General features: G+C 46.0%; 1 protein-coding gene across 46 annotated transcripts in view; it reads left to right on the forward strand.

Moving 5' to 3' along the window:
• EIF4G3 (eukaryotic translation initiation factor 4 gamma 3) overlaps positions 1 to 21,835 on the forward strand; it is a 408,790-nt gene that overhangs the window by 264,754 nt on the left and 122,201 nt on the right. For all 46 annotated transcript variants that reach the window (XM_065574796.1, XM_065574797.1, XM_065574810.1 and 43 more), the window contains one exon: positions 6,545 to 7,354. In XM_065574796.1, the coding sequence (XP_065430868.1) occupies positions 6,545 to 7,354 (810 nt within the window). The remainder of the gene's footprint in view (positions 1 to 6,544; positions 7,355 to 21,835) is intronic.

The raw sequence follows: 21,835 nt of genomic DNA on the forward strand, positions 1-21,835 counted from the left end.
CGTCCCCCATCCCAATCCCACCTCTCGGACCACTCTCACAACAGTATCCTCGCCCTAGAGGTGGACTTCCTCCTGCAGAGGGGAGCAATATAGTCTGTTCCCATGGCCATTCAAGTCACAGGATTCTATTCCACCTATTCTCTGGTACCCAAGAAAAAAGGGAGGATGAGGACCAGTTCTAGATCTCTGTCATCTCAACCGCTTCATATGCAAGCCAATGACCATATGATCATTCTCGCAGCCAGCCATCATATTTTTGCTAGAAAACGGCATGTGATTTACGGCTCTTGTTATGCAAGACGCTTCCTTGCACATAGATATCCACCTGACCCACAGACGGTTCTTGAAATTTACAGTGGGCCCTTGTCACTTCCAGTACAGAGTTCTACCATTTGGTTTCACCACTGCTCCTTGGATTCTGTAGCCGTTCAGACTCACCCCTGTGGCGCCTCCTGCTGGTGTCTCAGGGAATTAGCTCGATTTTCAGCCCAGAGCGCCCTCTGCAGGCTGGTGATCCACTACTGCTTGGCCCCCGTGTCCCTCCCTGGACTCCGGGGCCCTGTTAGCTGGGGTGCTGCCCCCTGGCAGTAACCCCTTTCTCTCAGGGTCTCCCCTCCCCAGGAAACCCTCACCCACTATCCCCACCTCGCCTCAGTATAAGGCTACTGCCAGTCATCGTCTAGATCCCACGCCCTGGGACAGACTGCAGTATATGCCACTCATCACAGGCAAGGTTGGGTTGGACCTGCTGCCTCTCTCTATAGCTGGTCTGCCCTCTGCAACCCCCAGTACCTATTTGCCTTATACTAGGCCACAGCCTGGGGCTTTCCAGGCTGGAGCTCCCCGGCTCCTCTGCCTTTCCCCAACCCTGCTTCACTGAGGGAGAACGCAGAAAGAGACTGCTGAGCTCCTGGCTCCCAGCCTCTTATACAGGCCAGCTGTGGCCTGATTGGGGTGTGGCCCAGCTGCGGCTGTTTCCCCAATCAGCCCAGCTTTTAGAGTTGCAGCCCTCTCCAAGGCTGCTTTTACCCCTGAGCCCTCTTTCAGGGCTGATTTCAAGCCCTTCAGGGCAGGAGCGGGTGTTCACCCCGCTACAGATTCCAAAAAAAGAAAGCAAGAAAAACAAATACAAATGCTTACAAGATCATTGGGTTCCCAGAAAAGATAGGCAGAGCTTTTTAAGTTGTATAGAGGAACAGTTGCAGCTTAAGTGTCCAATCATATATCTGTTAAGTTCGCCTCTTGTATTACTCTCCATCCTTCCTTTTAGATTGATTAGGTCTGTCTTAGCCTCTATATTTTTATAGGGTCTAATTAAATTCAGTTTTGCAGGTTATATTCCAAGGTCTCAGAGACACTAAAGCTACTACTGTTGTTATAAGTTCTCAAAATTACAAGGGCCCTTGTGTTTAAAAAAAAAAAAAAAAAAAAGTTTATTCTGAATCCTAACCATTCCCCAGATCTGAGATGTTGCAGTTATTCCCCTCTTCCTACAATTACCAGAGGCAGTTCTGCCTTTACATCAGATTCTTTGCTTTCACATGTGCAGAGCAGGTCAGCTCTCCGACCTCATCCATTAGCAATTCTAGAACTTATTTAGAATTTAGAACTTATTTTGGAATTACACTAAACAAAATCTCCCTACATCTTTAGGAGGTCAAGGTTTCTGGAGTTCTGTCCTCTAAATGGAGCCACCTGCCAAGTTTCTTCTCTCCATTTATTTCCCACTCCTCTAAAAATGGTGGAGAAGGCTAAATGAAATGGGCAAAAAATCAAGAGATCCTCTCAGGAACCAAAGAACTCACAACCACGCTCTGCCTGCAAACCTGTATTCTGCTCAGCATCTGGACATCATGCTGAGGCCTCCATATCCTTCCCCACACCAACTGTAATACCTCCAGAGGTACCTCCATAAGGTCAAATCAGTCCTCCTCGGCACTTGTCCAGTTGCATATTAAGGGATGAGGAGAACCACAGTGAAACCTAAGAGTCCTTCCTACCAGAGAAGAGACTCAGTTTACCCCGGGGCAAAATATGAGTTTGAACTGCTAGGGGGAAGCTCAGACCCAAAAGTGGAGCCAATTGTTCCAGCCCAAATCATCAGTATGACTGCAGCTGGTCGACTTCCAATCCAGAAAAATGCCTAGGGGTCAGGGTATTCCACATATCAAAGACTTAGATCTAATGACTTTGACAGGTGAGTATAGGAAATATTGCAACACAGATGCTTCCTCAAGCTCAAGGCACCTCAAAATCCTTTTTTGTCCCCTCTTGAAGCTTGAGAGATGTCATAATACATCAAACCATTCTGCGTACAATCTCACGTCTCCTAGAGCTGAGTCAGTTGAACCTGTCCCTCAAGATAAAAGGTGCTCAGGATTCTACTCCAGATTCTTTAAAGTACAAAATCAATGAGGAATTCGAACCATGTGAGATTTCAAAAGAGAGCAAACAAGTCAGTGAAGGTGACGAAATTCAGTATGGAAATGCTTTCTTCTGATAATACTGGAATCACTTGAGGAGACCAATAGAGGTGGCTGGACTTTACAGAAGCTTTATCTGTGTTTTAGTTAGGCCCTGTGATTGGAAAATTCTCTGCTTTGCCAACAGAAATAATCACTGCTGATACAAAATGGTCTTTCTGCCTTCCATAGTTTTCATGAAGATATTGGTAGGTGATGATAACCAGATTGGAGAGTTTAGGATTTAAACGACAGTCATCAGAACTGATCCCAAGAGGCCTTGCAGCAAGTAATTCTGGCAGTGCTCTTCAGGCACTGGGGTTTGTGACAAACTTGAAAGAAAATCTCCAGGACTCTCTGAGGATTGTCTATGTAGACATCAACGTTGATGCAAGGAGGGCTCTAGTCCTCTCAAGTTAGAGGATGTTTTTGACAAGGTTCAAGTACTTGTCCATGGGATATCACAGAACCGAGTGACATAAATCCGTTTTATGCAGTTCCCTGATCTTCTATTCTCATGCATAGCGATTACTCCATGGGCAACAGTGCCCATGAAAGAACTTCAGAGATTCCTCTTATGGGCTTGGAATGATTCCCAAGCAAGGTAATGAAAAGTAAAGATGCTGCCCAGTGTGATCAAGTCCCCCAGGTGATGGAAGCAGGAAATCCCTGTAATAGTAGAAGTAGAACTCAGAGATGATTTAGAGCATCAATTTCGTAGAGGTAAGAGAATTCAGGTGGGCTGTTCAGCACTTCTCTGATCACGTAAGAAAAGTGCATGTCTTGGTTTAATCACAAAAACATGTACAAAAACCTAAAATATTGAGATTATGTCTAAACCTGGAAGCAATGCAGGTCTCCTGGATGGAGTGTCACTTAGCCTCCCTTAAGATGAGCCACATAAAAGGGATTTACAACACAAATGCAAGCTGGCTATGCTGTCGGCAGGTAAACAACTCAGAGTAGTCCCTGAATCAAGGTGGACCTGTTCACATTCAGTCAAAATGTGAAAATAAGGCCTTTCTTCATCAGAAAAGCAGACCAGAAATCACTGGGAAAAGATGCTTTGACTCAAGGAGGGTTGAATCTGTTTCTATATGCTTTCTCTCTTCTGTTACTAGGAAGAGTAATTCCAAAGATCAAGAAAGAGGAAGCTATGGCCATTCTCATTATCCCAGACAAAATCTCCTCTCTTATCTCAGGGCCCCCTTCTATTATTTGAACCTGACAGTGTGGCTTATGAATGGAATCTCCTAAACAAGATGGGATACTCCTCTAAAGGAATAAATTATTCTCCTAGCCTGCCATAGGCTTTTTTGCCTACATGAAGGTAATGGTAGCCCTGGAACCTCGTGGACAAGTCTGAACTGCATCTTGTATATTTTAGGAAAAGAAGTCTAGCTTGAGTGTCTCCGATTGGAGGAGAGATCAGTCCCAGAAAGGAAATTGTTGGGTAACAAATTTTCCATTATCCTTGGTCATATCTAATTCTATATTTATTCTGAGGGAACATAATGCAATTTTAGAACTGTAGCAGTGCAAAGCACAGTGAAGTCACTCTCGATAGGAGCGCTGAAGCATATTATTTCTGGCTATTCCAGCATTTGGAGATCCCATTTATTTCTTAATGATTCATAATGAATAAATTTAGTATTTCAAAATATCCACTTTTTAATAGTTTTGTAAAAATTATTTCTCCTGGTGGTAGAATGGTTTTGGTCTTGTTCCATGTGTGAATGAATAGAAGTGCTAGACTAGTCCCTGAGTGTAGTTCCCAAACTGTTATACGCTGTCATGTAGTTGCCCAAAAGCAGCTCTTTACACCATTCCAAGTCCATCCCAAGATTTTGGATAGCCAACAAATAGATCATGTTCAGAAGAGAGCCAACCCATCCTTAATAAAAATAGGGAATCCTCTACAAGGAAGCATTATACTGCCAAATGGAAGCGGTTCTCCCTCTGCTATCAGCAATGTCACTTACCTCCAGAGGAACCCAGGACCCTCTGGACTATCTATCCATAAAGGCATCGAGTCTTTCCATTAGTTCACTGTGCATACATTTAGCAGCTACTAATGCCTTCTATCCCCTGGTGGAGAACTGCTCTGTTTTCACCTATCCTACAACTCTGAGGATCTTAAAAGGTATCATCAGAACCTTTCCCCTGGTATTAAAACCTATATCTGCCTAGGACCTGAACCTGATACTGTCAGTGCTTGTGAACCTGCCATTCAAGCCTTTGGCCACTTCTTCTGTTTTACACCTTTCTATGAAAATGGCCTTCCTACCAGCAATCACTTCTGCCAGGAGAATGGGTGAGCTCAGGGCCCTCATGGCGGACTCTCCCTACTTAATCTTTCATAGGGATAAAGTGTCCTTGAGATTTCATCCCAAGTTCATCCCTAAGGTTCACTCTGATTTTCACTTGAATCGAACTGTCCAATTCCTCTTTTTCCACGCAGAATTTCACATCAACAAGGATACAGAAGATTGTATTCACTGGGTGTCCACAGAGCTTTAGCCTGCTACTTGCAAAGGACAGAGCCCTTTGGGAAGTCTGAGACTCTTTGTTTCCATTACTGAGCAAATGAAGGGAAAGCCCGTCTCTTTGTAAAGACCCTTTAAATAGATTTTGTGCTACATCCTCCTTTGCTATGAGCTCATAGAGTCCTTTCCCCACAGGTGTCAGGGCTGCTCAATTTCTGCAAGGAATTCCCCTCTTAGAAATCTGTAGAGCAGCAACATGGGACTAGACTTTATGCCCTTGTTCAAGCCTTGTGTCCTTGTTCAAGCTTCATCCGTGGATTCCTCCTTTGGTTCAATGATCTTTCTATCTGTGGTGTAACATACTTCCTCACACCGTCCTCCTCAATGAGTACTGCTTGGGAGTCACCCACAGTAAACACCCTTAGGGACAAGCACTCAAAAACAAATGGAAAGGTTATTTACCTTATAGTAACTGGAGTTTGAGCTGTGTGGTCCCTGTGGGTATTCATGACCTTCCCTCCATCCCCTCTGCATGAATCCTCACTTTATTCACTGTAGTGTAGGAACTGGAGAGGTTTTCGGTGCCCTTTATGCCCTTGGTTCAGAGCACAGGGAGGTGTAGAGCACAGATGTGGACCAACTGCTACTGAAAAATCTTTTGGTCTCAGGCACATAGAGTGCATGTGCAACCACAGTGAATACCCATAAGGACCACACATCTCAAATAATGCATTACGATAAGGTAATTCGTCTTACTTTTTCCAACCCAGACTGATGTCTTTCACCACCATACCTCAAAATGAAATAGAACTTCTTAAATCCCCTTCTTAAATCCCCTTCATTTTCAGTTTTACTTGGGATAAATTTTAATTTTCACTGCTAGAATTTAAAACAAAAGTGTAAGAGTAGAGTGTAAAAAGTCTTTTCTGATATCCTGAAGGTCTGAGGAATTTAGAAATTTAAGATAATTTGTTTTATTATTTGTCAAATTCTCTCACTTCTTAATAATAGCATGGTGTTTTGCATCCTTAAAGCAATAAACAAATTACTAATCATCACAACACTCTACTCAAATAGGCAAATAGTAGTATTCCTATTTTACAAATAGAGAAAGCTAGAGCTGTGACTTGCTGAAGGCCACAGAGTGATTCATTTTTAGAATGAATTTCAGAATGTTGTAGTTCCTGGGTCTTAGTGTTACACTCTGTCCACTAACCCATTCTCTCTTCCATTTAACTTACATTTATTTTTGTTTTGTGGTCATTGTCAACCTCTGTAGGTTTCCAAAATTAACAAACATGTCTTCCGTAGTTAAGGTTTCTAAGTATGTTTTGCTGAAGAGAAGGGTGATTTCTTGAAAAGACTTTTGTTCTTAAAACTTCAACTGTCCATTAAATATTAAAGTTCTCTGAGAGTCTTGGTTCTCACTTTAGATTTAAAGGTTAGCTGCTGCTTCTGCAGTTCTTCCAAGGAGCTCCTGGAATAATGGACAGAACACAGGGTGGGGCAATTAAAAGGACCCTAAGCATGGCTAGTTAAAACTAAATTTGTAAACTAATCTGTCCTTGTAATGTTGTTGTTTTTTTTCTTCCGTAGAAGAGAAGCCAAAACCAGATCCAGTATTAAAATCTCCTTCCCCAGTCCTCAGACCAGAGCCTAGTGGGGAGAAAAAAGATCAAGCTGGCCAGACATCTGAGGCTGCCTCAGTGGAATCACCACCAGAACTTCCTCTTGCTGCATCGCCAGTCCCTCTTGCTCCTATTGCAGTTGTTGCTGCTGCTGTTGCTGTTTCTAGTAAATCTGCATTCAGAGCTGACTCAGAGGAGAGATGTGAACTAACTTCCCCAAAAGAGGAAACAATACCTATATCCAATGCCACACCCTGCACAGAAGAATCAGACCTTTCACCAACAGAAGAGGCTGATGCTGACACATGCAAGGAGCCTAGTACGGTAGCAACTAGTTATATTCCAGTGACTGCTAGTACTAATCTAATTAATGAAATTAATGGAGTTAATGAAAAAGTAACTGCTGCAGATGGCATAGCAGAAATAGTTCAACAGGAAGTTGCACCATTGACTGTTGAATTGGAGATTTTGGAAGGCTTTCCTGCAGAAGTGGAAAGTGTACCATCTTCCATTGCTCTTTCCACCTCTCCCTCTCCTCCTCTAACTCCTCCTATTCCTGTTTCTGCTGCTGTTACCACTACAACACCTCCTTCCTCTCCTCCTCCTCCAATTTCCCTCCCTGCTGTTCAGGGAGATTTACATGGAGAGGAGAGCAGAAGAACTACCCTTAACAAAGTTGTAAAAGATACTCAGAACAAAGAAGAGGTGGAAGCAGATGGGCAACCAGAGGAGAATTCAGAGTCTGAGAATTTAAACTCCAGGAAGAACCCTGTAGCAGGTAAGTTCTTGACATTATGGTCCAGCATGCATTAAACTTGAGGACAGAGGGAAATGGGGTATAATTTTTAATCAGTGTTGTTCCTTTCACCTTCCCTCTGTCCCCAGTGTTGTTCCTTCACCTCCCTCTGTCCCCACCCCTGCATCCAGCATGTACCAAATCACCACTGGTTTAATCAGAGAATGTTAATCCTTATTAATAAGCACATCCAGGAAAACTAATGAGGTTATTACTGTTTGTTATACTATGTAACTCTGATCTTCATATAAATGATAGGTTATTAGATGTTCCATAAGAATGTGTTATTTATTAAATATATCCTAGGATTTGTTCACTTCATATCAGCTACTGGTTTATTTTGTTTCAATGGGGGCAGGGGACAGAACTGCATCCTATGTGTGTCCAGCCAGGAAACCTGAAAGACATCACTCTCCTTCTCTCTAACATCAGCTGGCTGGCTGAACAACCAGCTCCTTTTGATTTGTCATCCTGCACCAAAACCGGCTGTAATATTCATCAGTCCTTGAATTCTTGAGAGTGAACCTTCTGAGCAAGCTATTTCGTAGCCTTGTGTTTTGGACAACAATGTCAAAAAAGTGATATTTCTGAAAGTGATAAGTGAGTTGAAAACTTATGTGCTTTAGATGGCTGAAATGCCAAGTTTAACACACTAGATCTACCCATCCTAACTTAATTAACAGTGCATCCATTTCCACTACAAAAGTAATGTTACAATCAGGGCGGGTGCAAGGATGTTTCGCGCCCTAGGCGAAACTTCCACCTTGCCCCCCCCCCCCCCCCGAGCCCTGTGGCAGCTCTCCGGCGCCCCCCCCCCCCCCGCAGCAGCTCCCTCCTCTCCGCCCTGAGGCGCCCCTCCTGCAGCAGTTCCCCCCTCTGCCCTGTGGCACCCCCCCCCCCCACACGGCAGATCCCCCCGGCCTGGGGAGCCCTGCAGCAGTTCCCCGTCCCAGCTCACCTCTGCTCCGCCTCCTCCCCGTGCACGCCATCGCTGCTCCACTTCTCCCGCCTCCCAGGTTTGCAGCACCAATCAGCTGTTTGGCGCCGTAAGCCTGTGAGGGAGAGAAGCAGAGCGGGGCGGCGTGCTTAGGGGAGGAGGCGGAGCAGAGGTGAGCTGGGGCGGGGAGTTCCCCTGCATGCCGCTTCCCCCTCCCTTACTTGCTGCAGGCGGCCCTCCCCGCGCCCCCCTGCGCCAGCTCCCTCCGCCTAAATGCCGATGACGACCGGGACGGCCGAAGAGCCGGTCGCCACCGAAGGACCCGAAAGGCCGACCCCCAAATGCTAGCGCCGTAGGTGACCGCCTAGGTCGCCTAATGGGTTGCACCGGCCCTGGTTACAATATACCCTGTCACGTAAGCAAAATGGTCTTCCCTGTTCAAGAGACTTTATGGTTATACCATATTTCAATATTCCTGTATTTAAAAAAAAACAACCCAAAACTATACATAGTAGTCCAGGAAGGTTGAAAATTATTTATGAATGATTTGGAACCCAGAAATTAGATGCCAAACCTCTGTAATTACTTCTACAGCCTGCATTTTTGTCCCAGAATTGTTAACTACGTTTGGTTTAAATTTTCCTATAAGAACTTTGTGGTTCTAACTTTGAAGTTGCATCTGAAGAAGTGAGGTTTTTTTACCCATGAAAGCTTATGCCCAAATAAATCTGTTAGTCTTTAAGGTGCCACTGGACTCCTTGTTGTTTTTGTGATACAGACTAACACGGCTACCCCCTGATATTTAAATAGATTAGTTCACCCAGTTTTTTTTATTTGCTGCATTTGCTTCTTTTTATGTGGAAGGTTATAGTTTCTGAAAGAGTGGAAAATTTGTGAATCAGTGGATGATTTGCATTTAGCTATTCTAAACTAATGTTGGGTATAATATTATGCATAGGTTTGTTTAATAGGTAACAGGTAATTGCTAAAGCACCTAAGTGTGTTATTTCCATTAATCAATAGTGCTTACTGCAAGGTTTGTGTGTGTGTTTTTGGGGGAGGGGGAGCATTAATTGTGTAGAATATTCTTTACATGAAACTGAAAAAGTTTGTTCATTTTTTGTTATTGAAGGACAAGAGGAAATGAGAAACATTTAAAGATTTTTCTGATATTACACATTATTTTTTCCCAAATCATAATTATTTTAAAGCCTGCCAGCCTGAAACCTATAGGGCCAGATTCTGTCCTTGGATGATCAAATATGGCTCCCATTAGACTACAGTGAAGTATCTGTGGGCAAAATTTTACGTGTAATTTCATTACACTTACAGTAGTTACCTTTCACTTCTAGACCTCTCCTTCTGCATTGGTCCTACTGCTACTTTCAGAAGAGTTTCAGTCACAGATGAAAGCTGAAGTAGTCTTAGGCGTCAGAACAGGGGTAGTCAATAGGCAGACCATGGGCCAAATCCTGACTGCCAGAGACTTTAGAACAGACCCTGAAATCTTTTATTTACTTATTATTATTGTTTTTTTATATTATTTTCTCTGGAGTCAGCACCTTGACCAAGAAATGTGGACCATGACAAAAAACCTGTCCCAGCATCAGAAGTTCCTAAGGGGTTCTAAAACATATATACAGAGACAAAGTGAACTTTAACAGGAAAAAATCATTACGATTTTTAAATATTTTAAAATATTTATTTTACCCTTTCACAAATGCATCTATAAATGTGTTGTTAAGGCTGCTTTTTTACTTTGAACTTTAGGGTACAAATGTGGGGGCCTGCATGAAAACTTTTAAGCTTAACTACTAGCTTAGATTTGGTTGCTGTCACCACTCCCAAAACTAATTTTTTTTTTTTTTTGGGTAGCTTTGAGAGACTTTTTACTAATGTCCTGGTGAATACAGATTTAAACCCCTTGGATTTTAAAACAAGGAGAAATTAACCATCCCCCCTCCTTCCTCCCACCAACTCCTGGTGGATTAAGATCCAACCCCCTTGGATTTAAAAACAAGGAAAAATTAATTAGGTTTTTAAAAAGAAGGCTTTTAATTAAAGAAAAAGGTAAAAATTATTTTTGTAAAATCAGGATGGAAAATAACTTTACAGGGTAATCAAACTTAAAGAGCTCAGAAGACCCCCCTCTAGCCTTAGGTTTAAAGTTACAGCAAACAGAGATAAACACTTTAGTAAAAGGTACATTTACAAGTTGAGAAAACAAAGAGCACAAACTGGCCAAGAAAAATTTTATATTATTTTCTGATATTAAATTACTTCTGTGAAAAGCTGTGAGATGGCGGAAAATGATGCCATATTCTTGTAAATAATGTGCATGCTGGATCTAAACAGGCTCTTCCATATAACATGAGATATTTTTCAGTTAATAATTTTCTTCTGCCTTCTCCTGTTTTAAATTTTTCATTGTTCTTGCAATAACAGTCTTCTCTCAGTCTAAGCCACTTCATAACACACACTTAATTTCTTCATTGGTTCAATAGTGGAATAAGACTACTTGTGTAAGTAACAATTTATATGATCAGCTCCTAAATTATAGGATTGTAGTTTGCTTTTAGATGTACCACAGTTTAAACTCTAAATTTTTATATACAACATTTTGTTTTTTTATTATGAATATTTTAATTTTAATGCTTTAATTTCATTATTGGTAAATAGCCCAACACAGTCTCTGAAAAAATGTTTTTAGGAATATGGAAAAAAGTATTTCTCAGGTTTTGTGTAACCTTTCTTGAAGTTCTGATTCTTTTTCAAGTGCTGGTCCTTATATGAATTCCAAATGCTGGTGTGCATGCGCACCATGCGCCAGAGCCGGAACTGTTCATAGTAGTGTCTGTTGACCTCCCCTCCCCCCACGGGCGTCATGCATCGGCACATGGCGCATCCAAGGCTTTAAGATGTTGTGCGGGTTGACGCCACTCCAGTTCCCTTTGGAACATGGCCACAGTTGGAACCCCTTGTTCCTACGTGCTCTTAGTCACGTAAGAGTATTGTGTTCAACCCTTTGTAACTATATATAGTTCCCATTTTCCTTCTCTTTAGTTAGTTAGTTGTACGTTCTTAGTATATAGTTAGGTTATTTTATTGGACTTTTCCCTTTGGGGGCTTCTCCACCCTTCCTGGCCCGATCCCATCAAGCTAGCTTCAAAAACTGCACCTTGTGCCCTCGCTCCTTCTCAGTGAGCAACAAGAGCACCTGTTGCCTCTACTGTCTGGGTGAAGCCTATATAGTTTCCTGCTGCTCCATTTGCCACTCATTTCCATCACAGCCCCAAGTAGCTCATGAACTTCATCTCCGTAACTTTTTAATGGAGGAGGCAATGTGCCCATGTGCTCAACAAGACCTGGCTCCAACGGAACCACCAGAGTGACACCCATCACCAGTGGTAAGTGCCTCACCGGGTTCCTCATATGCAGGACTGCCGCACCCACTAAAGACCCACCACATGCACAAGAAGCACAGGCACAAGGGCGGCTCCCTGACTGTGACCACCTCAAAACGACACATTTCCTCCACGAACCGGGATTGGTCAGATGAGAAGTCGCATGCTGCATCAGAAGGTCTGGCTTCGACTTCGGGCCCGAAGAGAGTGCACACGGAACACCGCTTCAAATTCCACCATTTACCATCGGCCCCATCTATTCCGGCAGCAGCACCTTCTACCTCGCTCCTGGCACCGTCAAATCTGTTGGGACCCTAGGGCTTGATGCACCCAGTCCCATGCACTCCAGGCTGTTTATTGCCTCTCACACAGTTGGTGGAACTTATACTACCCTTCGCAGGTACTCTGCTGTGCTCCAGACTCCCTTCTCTAATCGATGAATCCCTTGTCCTCCATCATTCTCCACTGGCTCCGGGTTGCTCTTCAACTATCCTCCTCCACCATGCCTGGCAGCATCGGTCCCACCAGTGCCGACAGCTCCTCTCTTTCCAGAACCCTTGGCTGATCTACCGACCCGGACACGGCCCTTTCCCCGGCCCTCTCTGACAGTCCTGATCCTCTGCACCCTCCGGACTACAGTCCTGTGTCTGACTCCCGGTCCCGATACCCACAGGCACTGCTGATGCATGGCAACCCATACTCCTGACCTAACTGGCCATCATGGGACCCCTAGCATCATCGTGGTACACATCGCCCACACCGTGCATCTCCTTCCCATTCAGGATGAACCCTTGGATGTTCCTGCTCCATCGGCACCGACGGTCCTGACCGCACCTCCAGAACCACCCATCCCTATGGGCACTTCGTCACCAGATGATGCCCTTATTCCGTGATCCCTTTCACATCCGGATGACCACACGCAATATCAGTCCCTGCTCCATCGCATGGCTACTGCCCTCAACCTTCCGGTGGAAAATGTTCAAGACCCTCAGGACCAATTCCAGGACATCCTTCAACTTCCCAGTCCCTCTCATACAGCCTTATCCATCCACGCTACCATACTGCAAAGTGGTGCCATACTGCAAGGCAGTGTGGCATATGCTCGCCTCCTGCTCCCCTACATCAAAGCAGGCAGAACGTCAATACTTGGTTCCTTCTAAGGGCACAGACTTCCTGTGCTAATTGGCTGTAAAATGCTAGCAAACCAGAATGGTAACTTTTTACGTCTACTTTGTAAGATATAAATCACTTCAAAAGATCAAGGCAATGGAGAATGATGTCCATGCTCCACATTCCAGTTTAACTCTACTTTCCGTTGCAATGGAACATCTCACTTCATCCAGTATAATTATGTAGTTACTTATTTGTATTCTGACAGTTCTCTTTATGAATGAGGAGTGGAAGAACACGAGATACTATGTCATAAGAAATCAGACATCATATATTTGTTTGTTTTCTCCAGTGGTTTTCTGGACCCTAAATGATAGTTGTGGAACAGAGAGCCTTGGTGCATGGGGTATTTAAATTACTGTTAAACCAGATGTGCAATATTATCACAAAAATTTACCAGCCCAGATACAAACATTACTCCCATAATAATGAAAAAGTAATGCTACTTTACTCATTAAAACAAACAATATCTCTCTCTCCAGGCAAATGGGTGAGTAATTTACATTTAATGTCATTAATGTAACAATAACTATAATAGATTGCATATTGCAACTTTGTAGTATGCCAGTGTGCAGTGTATACTGTGCTAAAAGGTGTGTGTATATGTTTGAATGTATAATGTTTGTACAAAAATGCAATCACATGTACCACTTGCCTGTTGTGGAGATATCCACACAATTAATTCAATTCACCGTGGGCTTTTTGCCACCTGACCTTCACTTTATCTAATAATCAAACTCCACAAGGACTATTTCTAACATTTCAAATCTCTGAGGATCTTCACGAATAAATTGTTTTTTAAAATGGCATGTTTTCTTCTGTCCCTCTTCCCCAACATGTGAAATTTCTTCTTTCTATAGGAAAGAACAGAATTATCAGACACATAGATGAACATGATTTGTTGGGGCATAGTCAACATGTTTTTTGTAAAGGGAAATCATGTCTCACCAATCTTCTAGAAGTCTGTGAGGGGGTCGACAAGCATGTGGACCAAGGAGATCCAGTGGATATAGTGTACTTAGATTTTCAGAAACCCTTTGACAAGGTCCCTCACCAAAGGCTCTTAGGCACGGTAAGCTATCATGGGATAAGAGGGAAGGTCCTCTCATGGATCAGTAACTGGTTAAAAGATAGGAAGCAAAGGATAGGGAAAAATTGTTAGTTTTCAGAATGGACAGAGGTAAATAGTGATATCCCCTTGGGGGTCTGTACTGTGCCCAGTCCTATTCAACATATTCATAAATGATCTGGAAAAAGGGTGGTTCTTCGAGTGCTTGCCCATGTCTATTCCATTCTAAGTGTGCAGGTGCCCATATTTTTGTAGATTTTTTGCCTTAGCGATATCCATAGGACCAGCTGTGGCGCCCCCTTTAGTGGCAACGTGGAAGCTAGGTGCTCTCTCCAGATAGCATGGGATGCGGCAGACTCAGTGGCTAGGATGGTTGCGACAGCGGTGGTCGTGAGGTGCAGCTCCTGGCTTCGCACCACTGGTCTGTCCCAAGAGATGCAGACCTCTATCCAGGACCTTCCATTCGATGGGAATGGTCTCTTTTTGGAGCAGACTGATGCGAGGCTGCATGGGTTAAAGGACACTGGGGCCACCCTTCACTCGCTGGGCATGCATATGCCACAGTCTGCACGGAACTAGTTCCGGCCGCCCCGCCACAAAGACCGTGACAGCCTCGTCAAGGGTCTGCAAGGAAAAGGGATAGAGAAATGAGCTTTAGTTGTTGCCGCCCTTCCTCCTCCCACTCACCCTCGCCATCCAACCAAGCATCCCAGGGGCCAGAAGCGCTCATTTTGAAAGAACTACAGAGAGTCCTGTGGCACTTTTAAGACTAACAGATGTATTGGAGCATAAGCTTTCGTGGGTGAATACCCACTTCGTCAGATGCATGTAGGTGCGCTCGAGAGCAACACCCAGTCAGTTCCCCAGATCCACCTTGTTCTTTCCTCAACCGTCTTCGTTCCTATCGTTCGACCTGGTCACGGGTCACCTCAAACCACTGGGTGCTGGACATAGTATCTCGGGGCTATACTTTGCAATTTTCGGGCCCCCCCCCCCCCCCAACTTCCCCTCTTCCGGGACCCTTCTCACGAGCAACTACTCATCCAAGAGGCTGAGAACCTCCTTTACCTGGGGGCGGTGGAGGAGTTCCCTCGGGACCTGAAGGGAAAAGGGTTCTATTCCCGCTACTTCCTAATCCCAAAAGCAAAAGGGGACTTCCGACCCATTCTGGACCTGCATCACCTCAACAAGTCTCTCAGAAAGTTGCAGTTTTGCATGGTCTCCCTGGCCTCCATCATCCCCTCTCTGGATCCGGGAGACTGGTACACCACCCTCGACTTGAAGGATGCTTATTTCCATATTTCCATATTCCCAGGTCACAGACATTTTCCTCCATTTCATAGTGGACAGATGCCATTTTCAATTCACGGCACTGCCCTTTGGCCTCTCATCGGCCCCAGAGGTGTTCACAAAATGTATGGCACCAGTGGCTGCTTACCTGAGACATCAAGGGGTCCAGGTCTTCCCATATCTCGACAACTGGCTCATCAAAGGCAGGTCTCGGGAGCAAGTGCAGAGGAGCCTCAATCTGATGCGTTCCACTTGCTACGACCTGAGCCTGTTAATAAATGAGAAAAAAATCCATCTTAATGCCTGTCCAGCAAATAGAGTTCATTGGGGCGGTTCTCAACTCCACACAAGCCCGAGCTTTCCTTCCGGAAGCGCACTTTCAGGCCATATCGGCCGTGATCTCCCATGTAAAGAACAACCAGCTCACCACAGCTCACACCTGCCTGCGGCTGTTGGGCCACATGGCCATGTGTACGTATGTGGTCAGCTATGTTCGGCTCCATCTCCAGCCTCTGCAAGCATGGCTGGTGTTGGTCTACATACCCAACATGCATGACCTAAACCTGGTAGTCAGGGTGCCAGACCACATCAGGTTGTCACTGGATTGGTGGTTAGACCCCGGACCGGTGTTGGAGGGATTCCCCTTCATAACCCCATCCCCATCGTTGACCCTGGTCTCTGATGCTTCAGACCTGGGCGAGCTGAGCACCAAGGGCCTTCCACATCAACGTCAGGGAGCTCAGAGCAGTTCGCCTGGCCTACCAGGCTTCCTTGTCCCACCTGAAGGGCAAATGTGGTGCAGGTCCTGATGGACAATATCACCGGGATATATTACATTAACAGGCAGGGCGGTGCCAGGTCTTCATCCCTTTGTCAAGAAGCTCTCCACCATTGTGTGCAGCATGCCAGTCATCTGATTGGAACCAGGAATGTCTTGGCAGATCATCTCAGCAGGACTTCCTCGTCTCGCCACAAGTGGTCACTCCATCTGGAGGTGGTCAGCATAATCTTCCAGGGGTGCGGGACTCTCCAGGCAGAACAGAAAATGCCATGTGTTTTGTTTGATCCGGGGGATGGACAGGGACTCCCTGTCAGATGCCTTTCTCATTCCTTGGTCGGGAGCATTGATGTATGCCTTCCCACCAGTGTCATTGATTCACAGGGTCCTTGTGAAAATCAAGCAAGATAGGGCGAGAATTATCCTAGTAGCCACCACGTGGCCTTGCCAGCACTTGTTAGGCACATTATTGAGCATTTTGGTAGCTGTCCCACTGCAGCTGCCCCTCTGGCCGGATCTGCTGTCCCAGAACTACAGCAACCTTTTGCACCCGAACCTGGCAGAGCTGCACTTGATGGCTTGGCTACTGCCTGGCTAAGTGTGGACAAATGGGCGTGCTTGGCCCATGTTCAGCAGGTCTTGCTGGGTAGCAGGAAACCCTTCACCAGAGCGACTAACCTAGCCAAATGGAAAAGTTTAATGTATGGGGCCTCAGAACAGCGTGTTCGGGCCAAGCAGTGCTGCAAGCTGCAAGACTGTGAACTCTGAGTCCAACTCCATTAGAATCATAGAATCATAGAATCATAGAATATCAGGGTTGGAAGGGACCTCAGGAGGTCATCTAGTCCAACCCCCTGCTCAAAGCAGGACCAATTCCCAACTAAATCATCCCAGCCAGGGCTTTGTCAAGCCGGGCCTTAAAATTCTCCAAGGAAGGAGACTCCACCAGCTCCCTAGGTAACGCATTCCAGTGCTTCACCACCCTCCTAGTGAAATAGTTTTTCCTGATATCCAACCTGGACCTCCCCCACTGCAACTTGAGACCATTGCTCCTTGTTCTGTCATCTGCCACCACTGAGAACAGCCGAGCTCCATCCTCTTTGGAACCCCCCTTCAGGTAGTTGAAGGCTGCTATCAAATCCCCCCTCATTCTTCTCTTCTAGAGACTAAACAATCCCAGTTCTCCCAGCCTCTCCTCATAAGTCATGTGCTCCAGACCCCTAATCATTTTTGTTGCCCTCCGCTGGACTCTTTCCAATTTTTCCACATCCTTCTTGTAGTGTGCGGCCCAAAACTGGACACAGTACTCCAGATGAGGCCTCACCAATGTCGAATAAAGGGGAACGATCACATTCCTCGATCTACTGGCAATGCCCCTACTTATACAGCCCAAAATGCTGTTAGCCTTCTTGGCAACAAGAGCACACTATTGACTCATATCCAGCTTCTCGTCCACTGTAATCCCTAGGTCCTTTTCTGCAGAACTGCTACCTAGCCATTCGGTCCCTAGTCTGTAGCAGTGCATGGGATTCTTCCGTCCTAAGGTGCAGGACTCTGCACTTGTCCTTGTTGAACCTCATCAGGTTTTTTTTGGCCCAATCCTCTAATTTGTCTAGGTCCCTCTGTATCCGATCCCTACCCTCCAGTGTATCTACCACGCCTCCTAGTTTAGTGTCATCTGCAAACTTGCTGAGAGTGCAGTCCACACCATCTTCCAGATCATTAATAAAGACATTAAACAAAACCGGCCCCAAGACCGACCCGTGGGGCACTCCGCTTGAAACCAGCTGCGAACTAGACATGGAGCCATTGATCACTACCCGTTGAGCCTGATGATCTAGCCAGCTTTCTATCCACCTTACAGTCCATTCATCCAGCCCATACTTCTTTAACTTGCTGGCAAAAATACTGTGGGAGACCGTATCAAAACTTTGCTAAAGTCAAGGAATAACACATCCACTGCTTTCCCCTCATCCACAGAGCCAGTTATCTCATCATAGAAGGCAATTAGGTTAGTCAGGCATGACTTCCCCTTGGTGAATCCATGCTGACTGTTCCTGATCACTTTCCTCTCCTCTAAGTCTTTCATAATTGATTCCTTGAGGACCTGCTCCATGATTTTTCCAGGGATTGAGGTGAGGCTGACTGGCCTGAAGTTCTCCGGATCCTCCTCCTTCCCTTTTTTAAAGATGGGCACTACATTAGCTTTTTTCCAGTCATCCGGGACCTCCCCCGATCGCCATGAGTTTTCAAAAATAATGGCCCATGGCTCTGCAATCTCATCTGCCAACTCCTTTACCACCCTCGGATGCAGCGCATCTGGCCCCATGGACTTGTGCACGTCCAGTTTTTTCTAAATAGTCCCGAACCACTTCTTTCTCCACAGAGGGCTGGTCACCTTCTCCCCATATTGTGCTGCCCAGTGCAGCAGTCTGGGAGCTGACCTTGTTCGTGAAGACAGAGGCAAAAAACGCATTGAGTACATTAGCTTTTTCCACATCCTTGGTCACTAGGTTGCCTCCCTCATTCAGTAAGGGGCCCACACTTTCCTTGACTTTCTTCTTGTTGCTAACATACCTGAAGAAACCCTTCTTGTTACTCTTAACATCTCTTGCTAGCTGCAACTCCAAGTGTGATTTGGCCTTCCTGATTTCACTCCTGCATGTCTGAGCAATATGTTTATACTCCTCCCTGGTCATTTGTCCAATCTTCCACTTCTTGTAAGCTTCTTTTTTGCGTTTAAGATCAGCAAGGATTTCACTGTTTAGCCAAGCTGGTCGCCTGCCATATTTACTATTTTTTCTACACATCGGGATGGTTTGTTCCTGCAACCGCAATAAGGATTCTTTAAAATACAGCCAGGTCTCCTGGACCCCTTTGCCCTTCATGTTATTCTCCCAGGGGATCCTGCCCATCTGTTCCCTGAGGGAGTCAAAGTCTGCTTTTCTGAAGTCCAGGGTCCGTATTCTGCTGCTCTCCTTTCTTCCTTGTGTCAGGATCCTGAACTCGACCATCTCATGGTCACTGCCTCCCAGGTTCCCGTCCACTTTTGCTTCCCCTACTAATTCTTCCCTGTTTGTGAGCAGCAGGTCAAGAAAAGCTCTGCCCCTAGTTGGTTCCTCCAGCACTTGCACCAGGAAATTGTCCCCTACACTTTCCAAAAACTTCCTGGATTGTCTGTGCAGGTGTGCGCAGACTCACCCGGCGGCGCCTCCTACTGGTTGTCCTCGGGAATTAACATCCAGCCTCCGGAGTGCCCTCTTCAAGCCACTGTCTCGCCACCACTGCTGGCCCCCGTGTCCCTCCCAGGACCCAGTGCCCCTTTAACTTAGTGCTGCCCCCTGGCAGTACCTCCACAGTTCTGGGTCTCCCCCTCCCAGGGGAACCCCCACCCACTATCCCCACTTTGCCTCAGTCTTGGCTACTGCCCAGTCTCCATCTAGCCCCCATTCACTGGGGCAGACTGCAGTATAAGCCATTCATCACAGGCAAAGGGGTTCGGACCTGCTGCCTCTGCCCACCCATGGGCTGCCCCATTGTAACCCTGCACCTATTCGGCCTATAGTCAAGCCTGCAGCCTGGGGCTTTCCAGGCTGGAGCTCCCAGCTCCCCTGGCCCTTCCCCAGCCCTGCTCCCAATCTAGGTGTCTTGCTTAGGTCCCTGTAGCCAGGTCCTTCTCCCTCTTCAAGCAGAGGGAGACTGACTGGGCTTCTGGCTCACAGCCTCTTATAGGGGCCAGCTGGGCCTGATTGGGGCATGGCCACAGCTGAGCCTACTTTCCCCAATCAGCCCAGGCTTCTTGCCCCAGCCACAGCCCTCTCCTGGGCTGTTTCAACCCCCTCAGAGCAGGAGCAGGTAACCACCCCGCTACATCCATTGATTCTGCTTGTGAGCTAAGTTCCCTCTAAGCTGTATGGCCGCACAGCTGCCTCTCCCCAAACCCCAGACCTGCCGCGGTACCCCTTTCCCCGCCCCGACACAGCCCAGCGTCGAACGTGATGTGACCGGGGGACAGACACCCTGACCCAGCCCAGCACCAAACCTGCCGTGGCCAGGTGACAGGCACCCCCTTCCCCGGCCTGAACCTAGGCTGGCCTGGATCTGCCACGGCAGGGAGATTCACCTCTCCCTGCCCCAGCCCAGGTGTTGCTGCGGGGAGAGAGAGCAGGGGGGAAGTCCTCCCCACCGTAGCCCTGGGAAGCCCCACTGCACCAACACCCCAGAGCCCGCACCCCCAGCCAGAGCCCTCGCACCCCAACCATCTGCCCCAACCCTGAACCCCTCATCCCCGGCCCCATCGCAGAGCCCACACCCCCAGATGGAGCCCTCATCCCTCACGCACCCCAACCCTCTGCCCCAGCCCTGAGCCCCCTCCCACACTCTGAAACCCTCGGCCCCACTTAGTCACATTAATTTTGTTCTGTGCATCAATATGGAGGTGATGTGTCACATATCACCTCCATATTGGTGGACATAACAAAATTCATTCCACACATGGGTGGGAAAAATTAGAGGGAACACTGCTTGTGAGTCACCTAGAATGGAATCGACATGAGCACACATTAGAAGAAGAAAAAACTGTTACCTACCTTTCGTAACTGTTGTTCTTCAAGATGTGTTGCTCATGTACATTCCAATACCCACCCTCCTGCCCCTTTGTTGGAGTTGCCGGCAAGAAGGAACTGAGAGGGTGTGGGGCCGGCAGCGCCTGATGTATCTCAAGGGGGTACCAAAGCTGGCCCTATGGCTACCATTAAGGCAAAAATCTCTGACGACTGCACACGTGGGTGCACGCACACCTAGAATGGAGTGGACATGAGCAACACATCTTGAAGAGCAACAGTTATGAAAGGTAGGTAACTTTTTTAAATAATGAAGTGGCAAAATTTGCAGATGATACTAAGCTACTCCAGATACTTAAGTCTAAAGCAGACTGCAAAGAGTTACAAAGGGATCTCACAAAACTGGATGTCTGGGCAACAAAATTGCAGGTGAAATTCAGTATTGACAAATGAAAAATAATGCACTTTGGAAAACATAATCCCAACTATATATATAAAATGGTGGGGTCTAAATTAGCTGTTACCACTCAAGAAAGAGATCTTGGAGTCATTGTGGATAATTCTCTGAAAACAGCAAAGAGTCCTGTGGCACCTATAGACTAACAGACGTATAGGAACATGAGCTTTCATGCATCCGAAGAAGTGGGTATTCGCCCATGAAAGCTCATGCTCCTATACTTCTGTTAGTCTATAGGTGCCACAGGACTCTTTGCTGCTTTTACAGATCCAGACTAACGTGGCTACCCCTTTGATACTCTCTGAAAACAGCCACTCTGTGTGTAGCAACGGTCAAAAAAGCTAACTAAATGTTGAGCTTATGCTCAAATAAATTAGTTAGTCTCTAAGGTGCCACAAGTACTCCTCTTTTAACTAAATGTTGGTAATCATTAGGAAAGGGATAGGTAATAAGACAGAAAATATAATATTGCTTCTATATAAATCCGTGGTATGTCCACATGTTGAATACTGTATGCAGATGTGGTCGCCCCATCTCAAAAAAGATATATTGGAATTGGAAAAGGTACAGAAAAGGGCAAGAAAAACATTAGGGTTATAGGACAGCTTCTGTGTGAGGAGAGATTAATAAAATTGGGACTTTTCCGCTTGGAAAAGAGACGACTAAGGGGGGATATGATAGAGGTCTATAAAATCATGACTGGTGTAGAGAAAGTAAACAAGAAAGTGTTATTTTCTCCTTTTCATAACAGTAGAACTAGGAGTCACCAAATGAAATTAATAGGCAGCAGGTTTAA

Source organism: Chrysemys picta, chromosome 21 (assembly GCF_011386835.1).
Source record: "Chrysemys picta bellii isolate R12L10 chromosome 21, ASM1138683v2, whole genome shotgun sequence".
In the NCBI taxonomy this organism is placed as follows: Eukaryota; Metazoa; Chordata; order Testudines; family Emydidae; genus Chrysemys; species Chrysemys picta.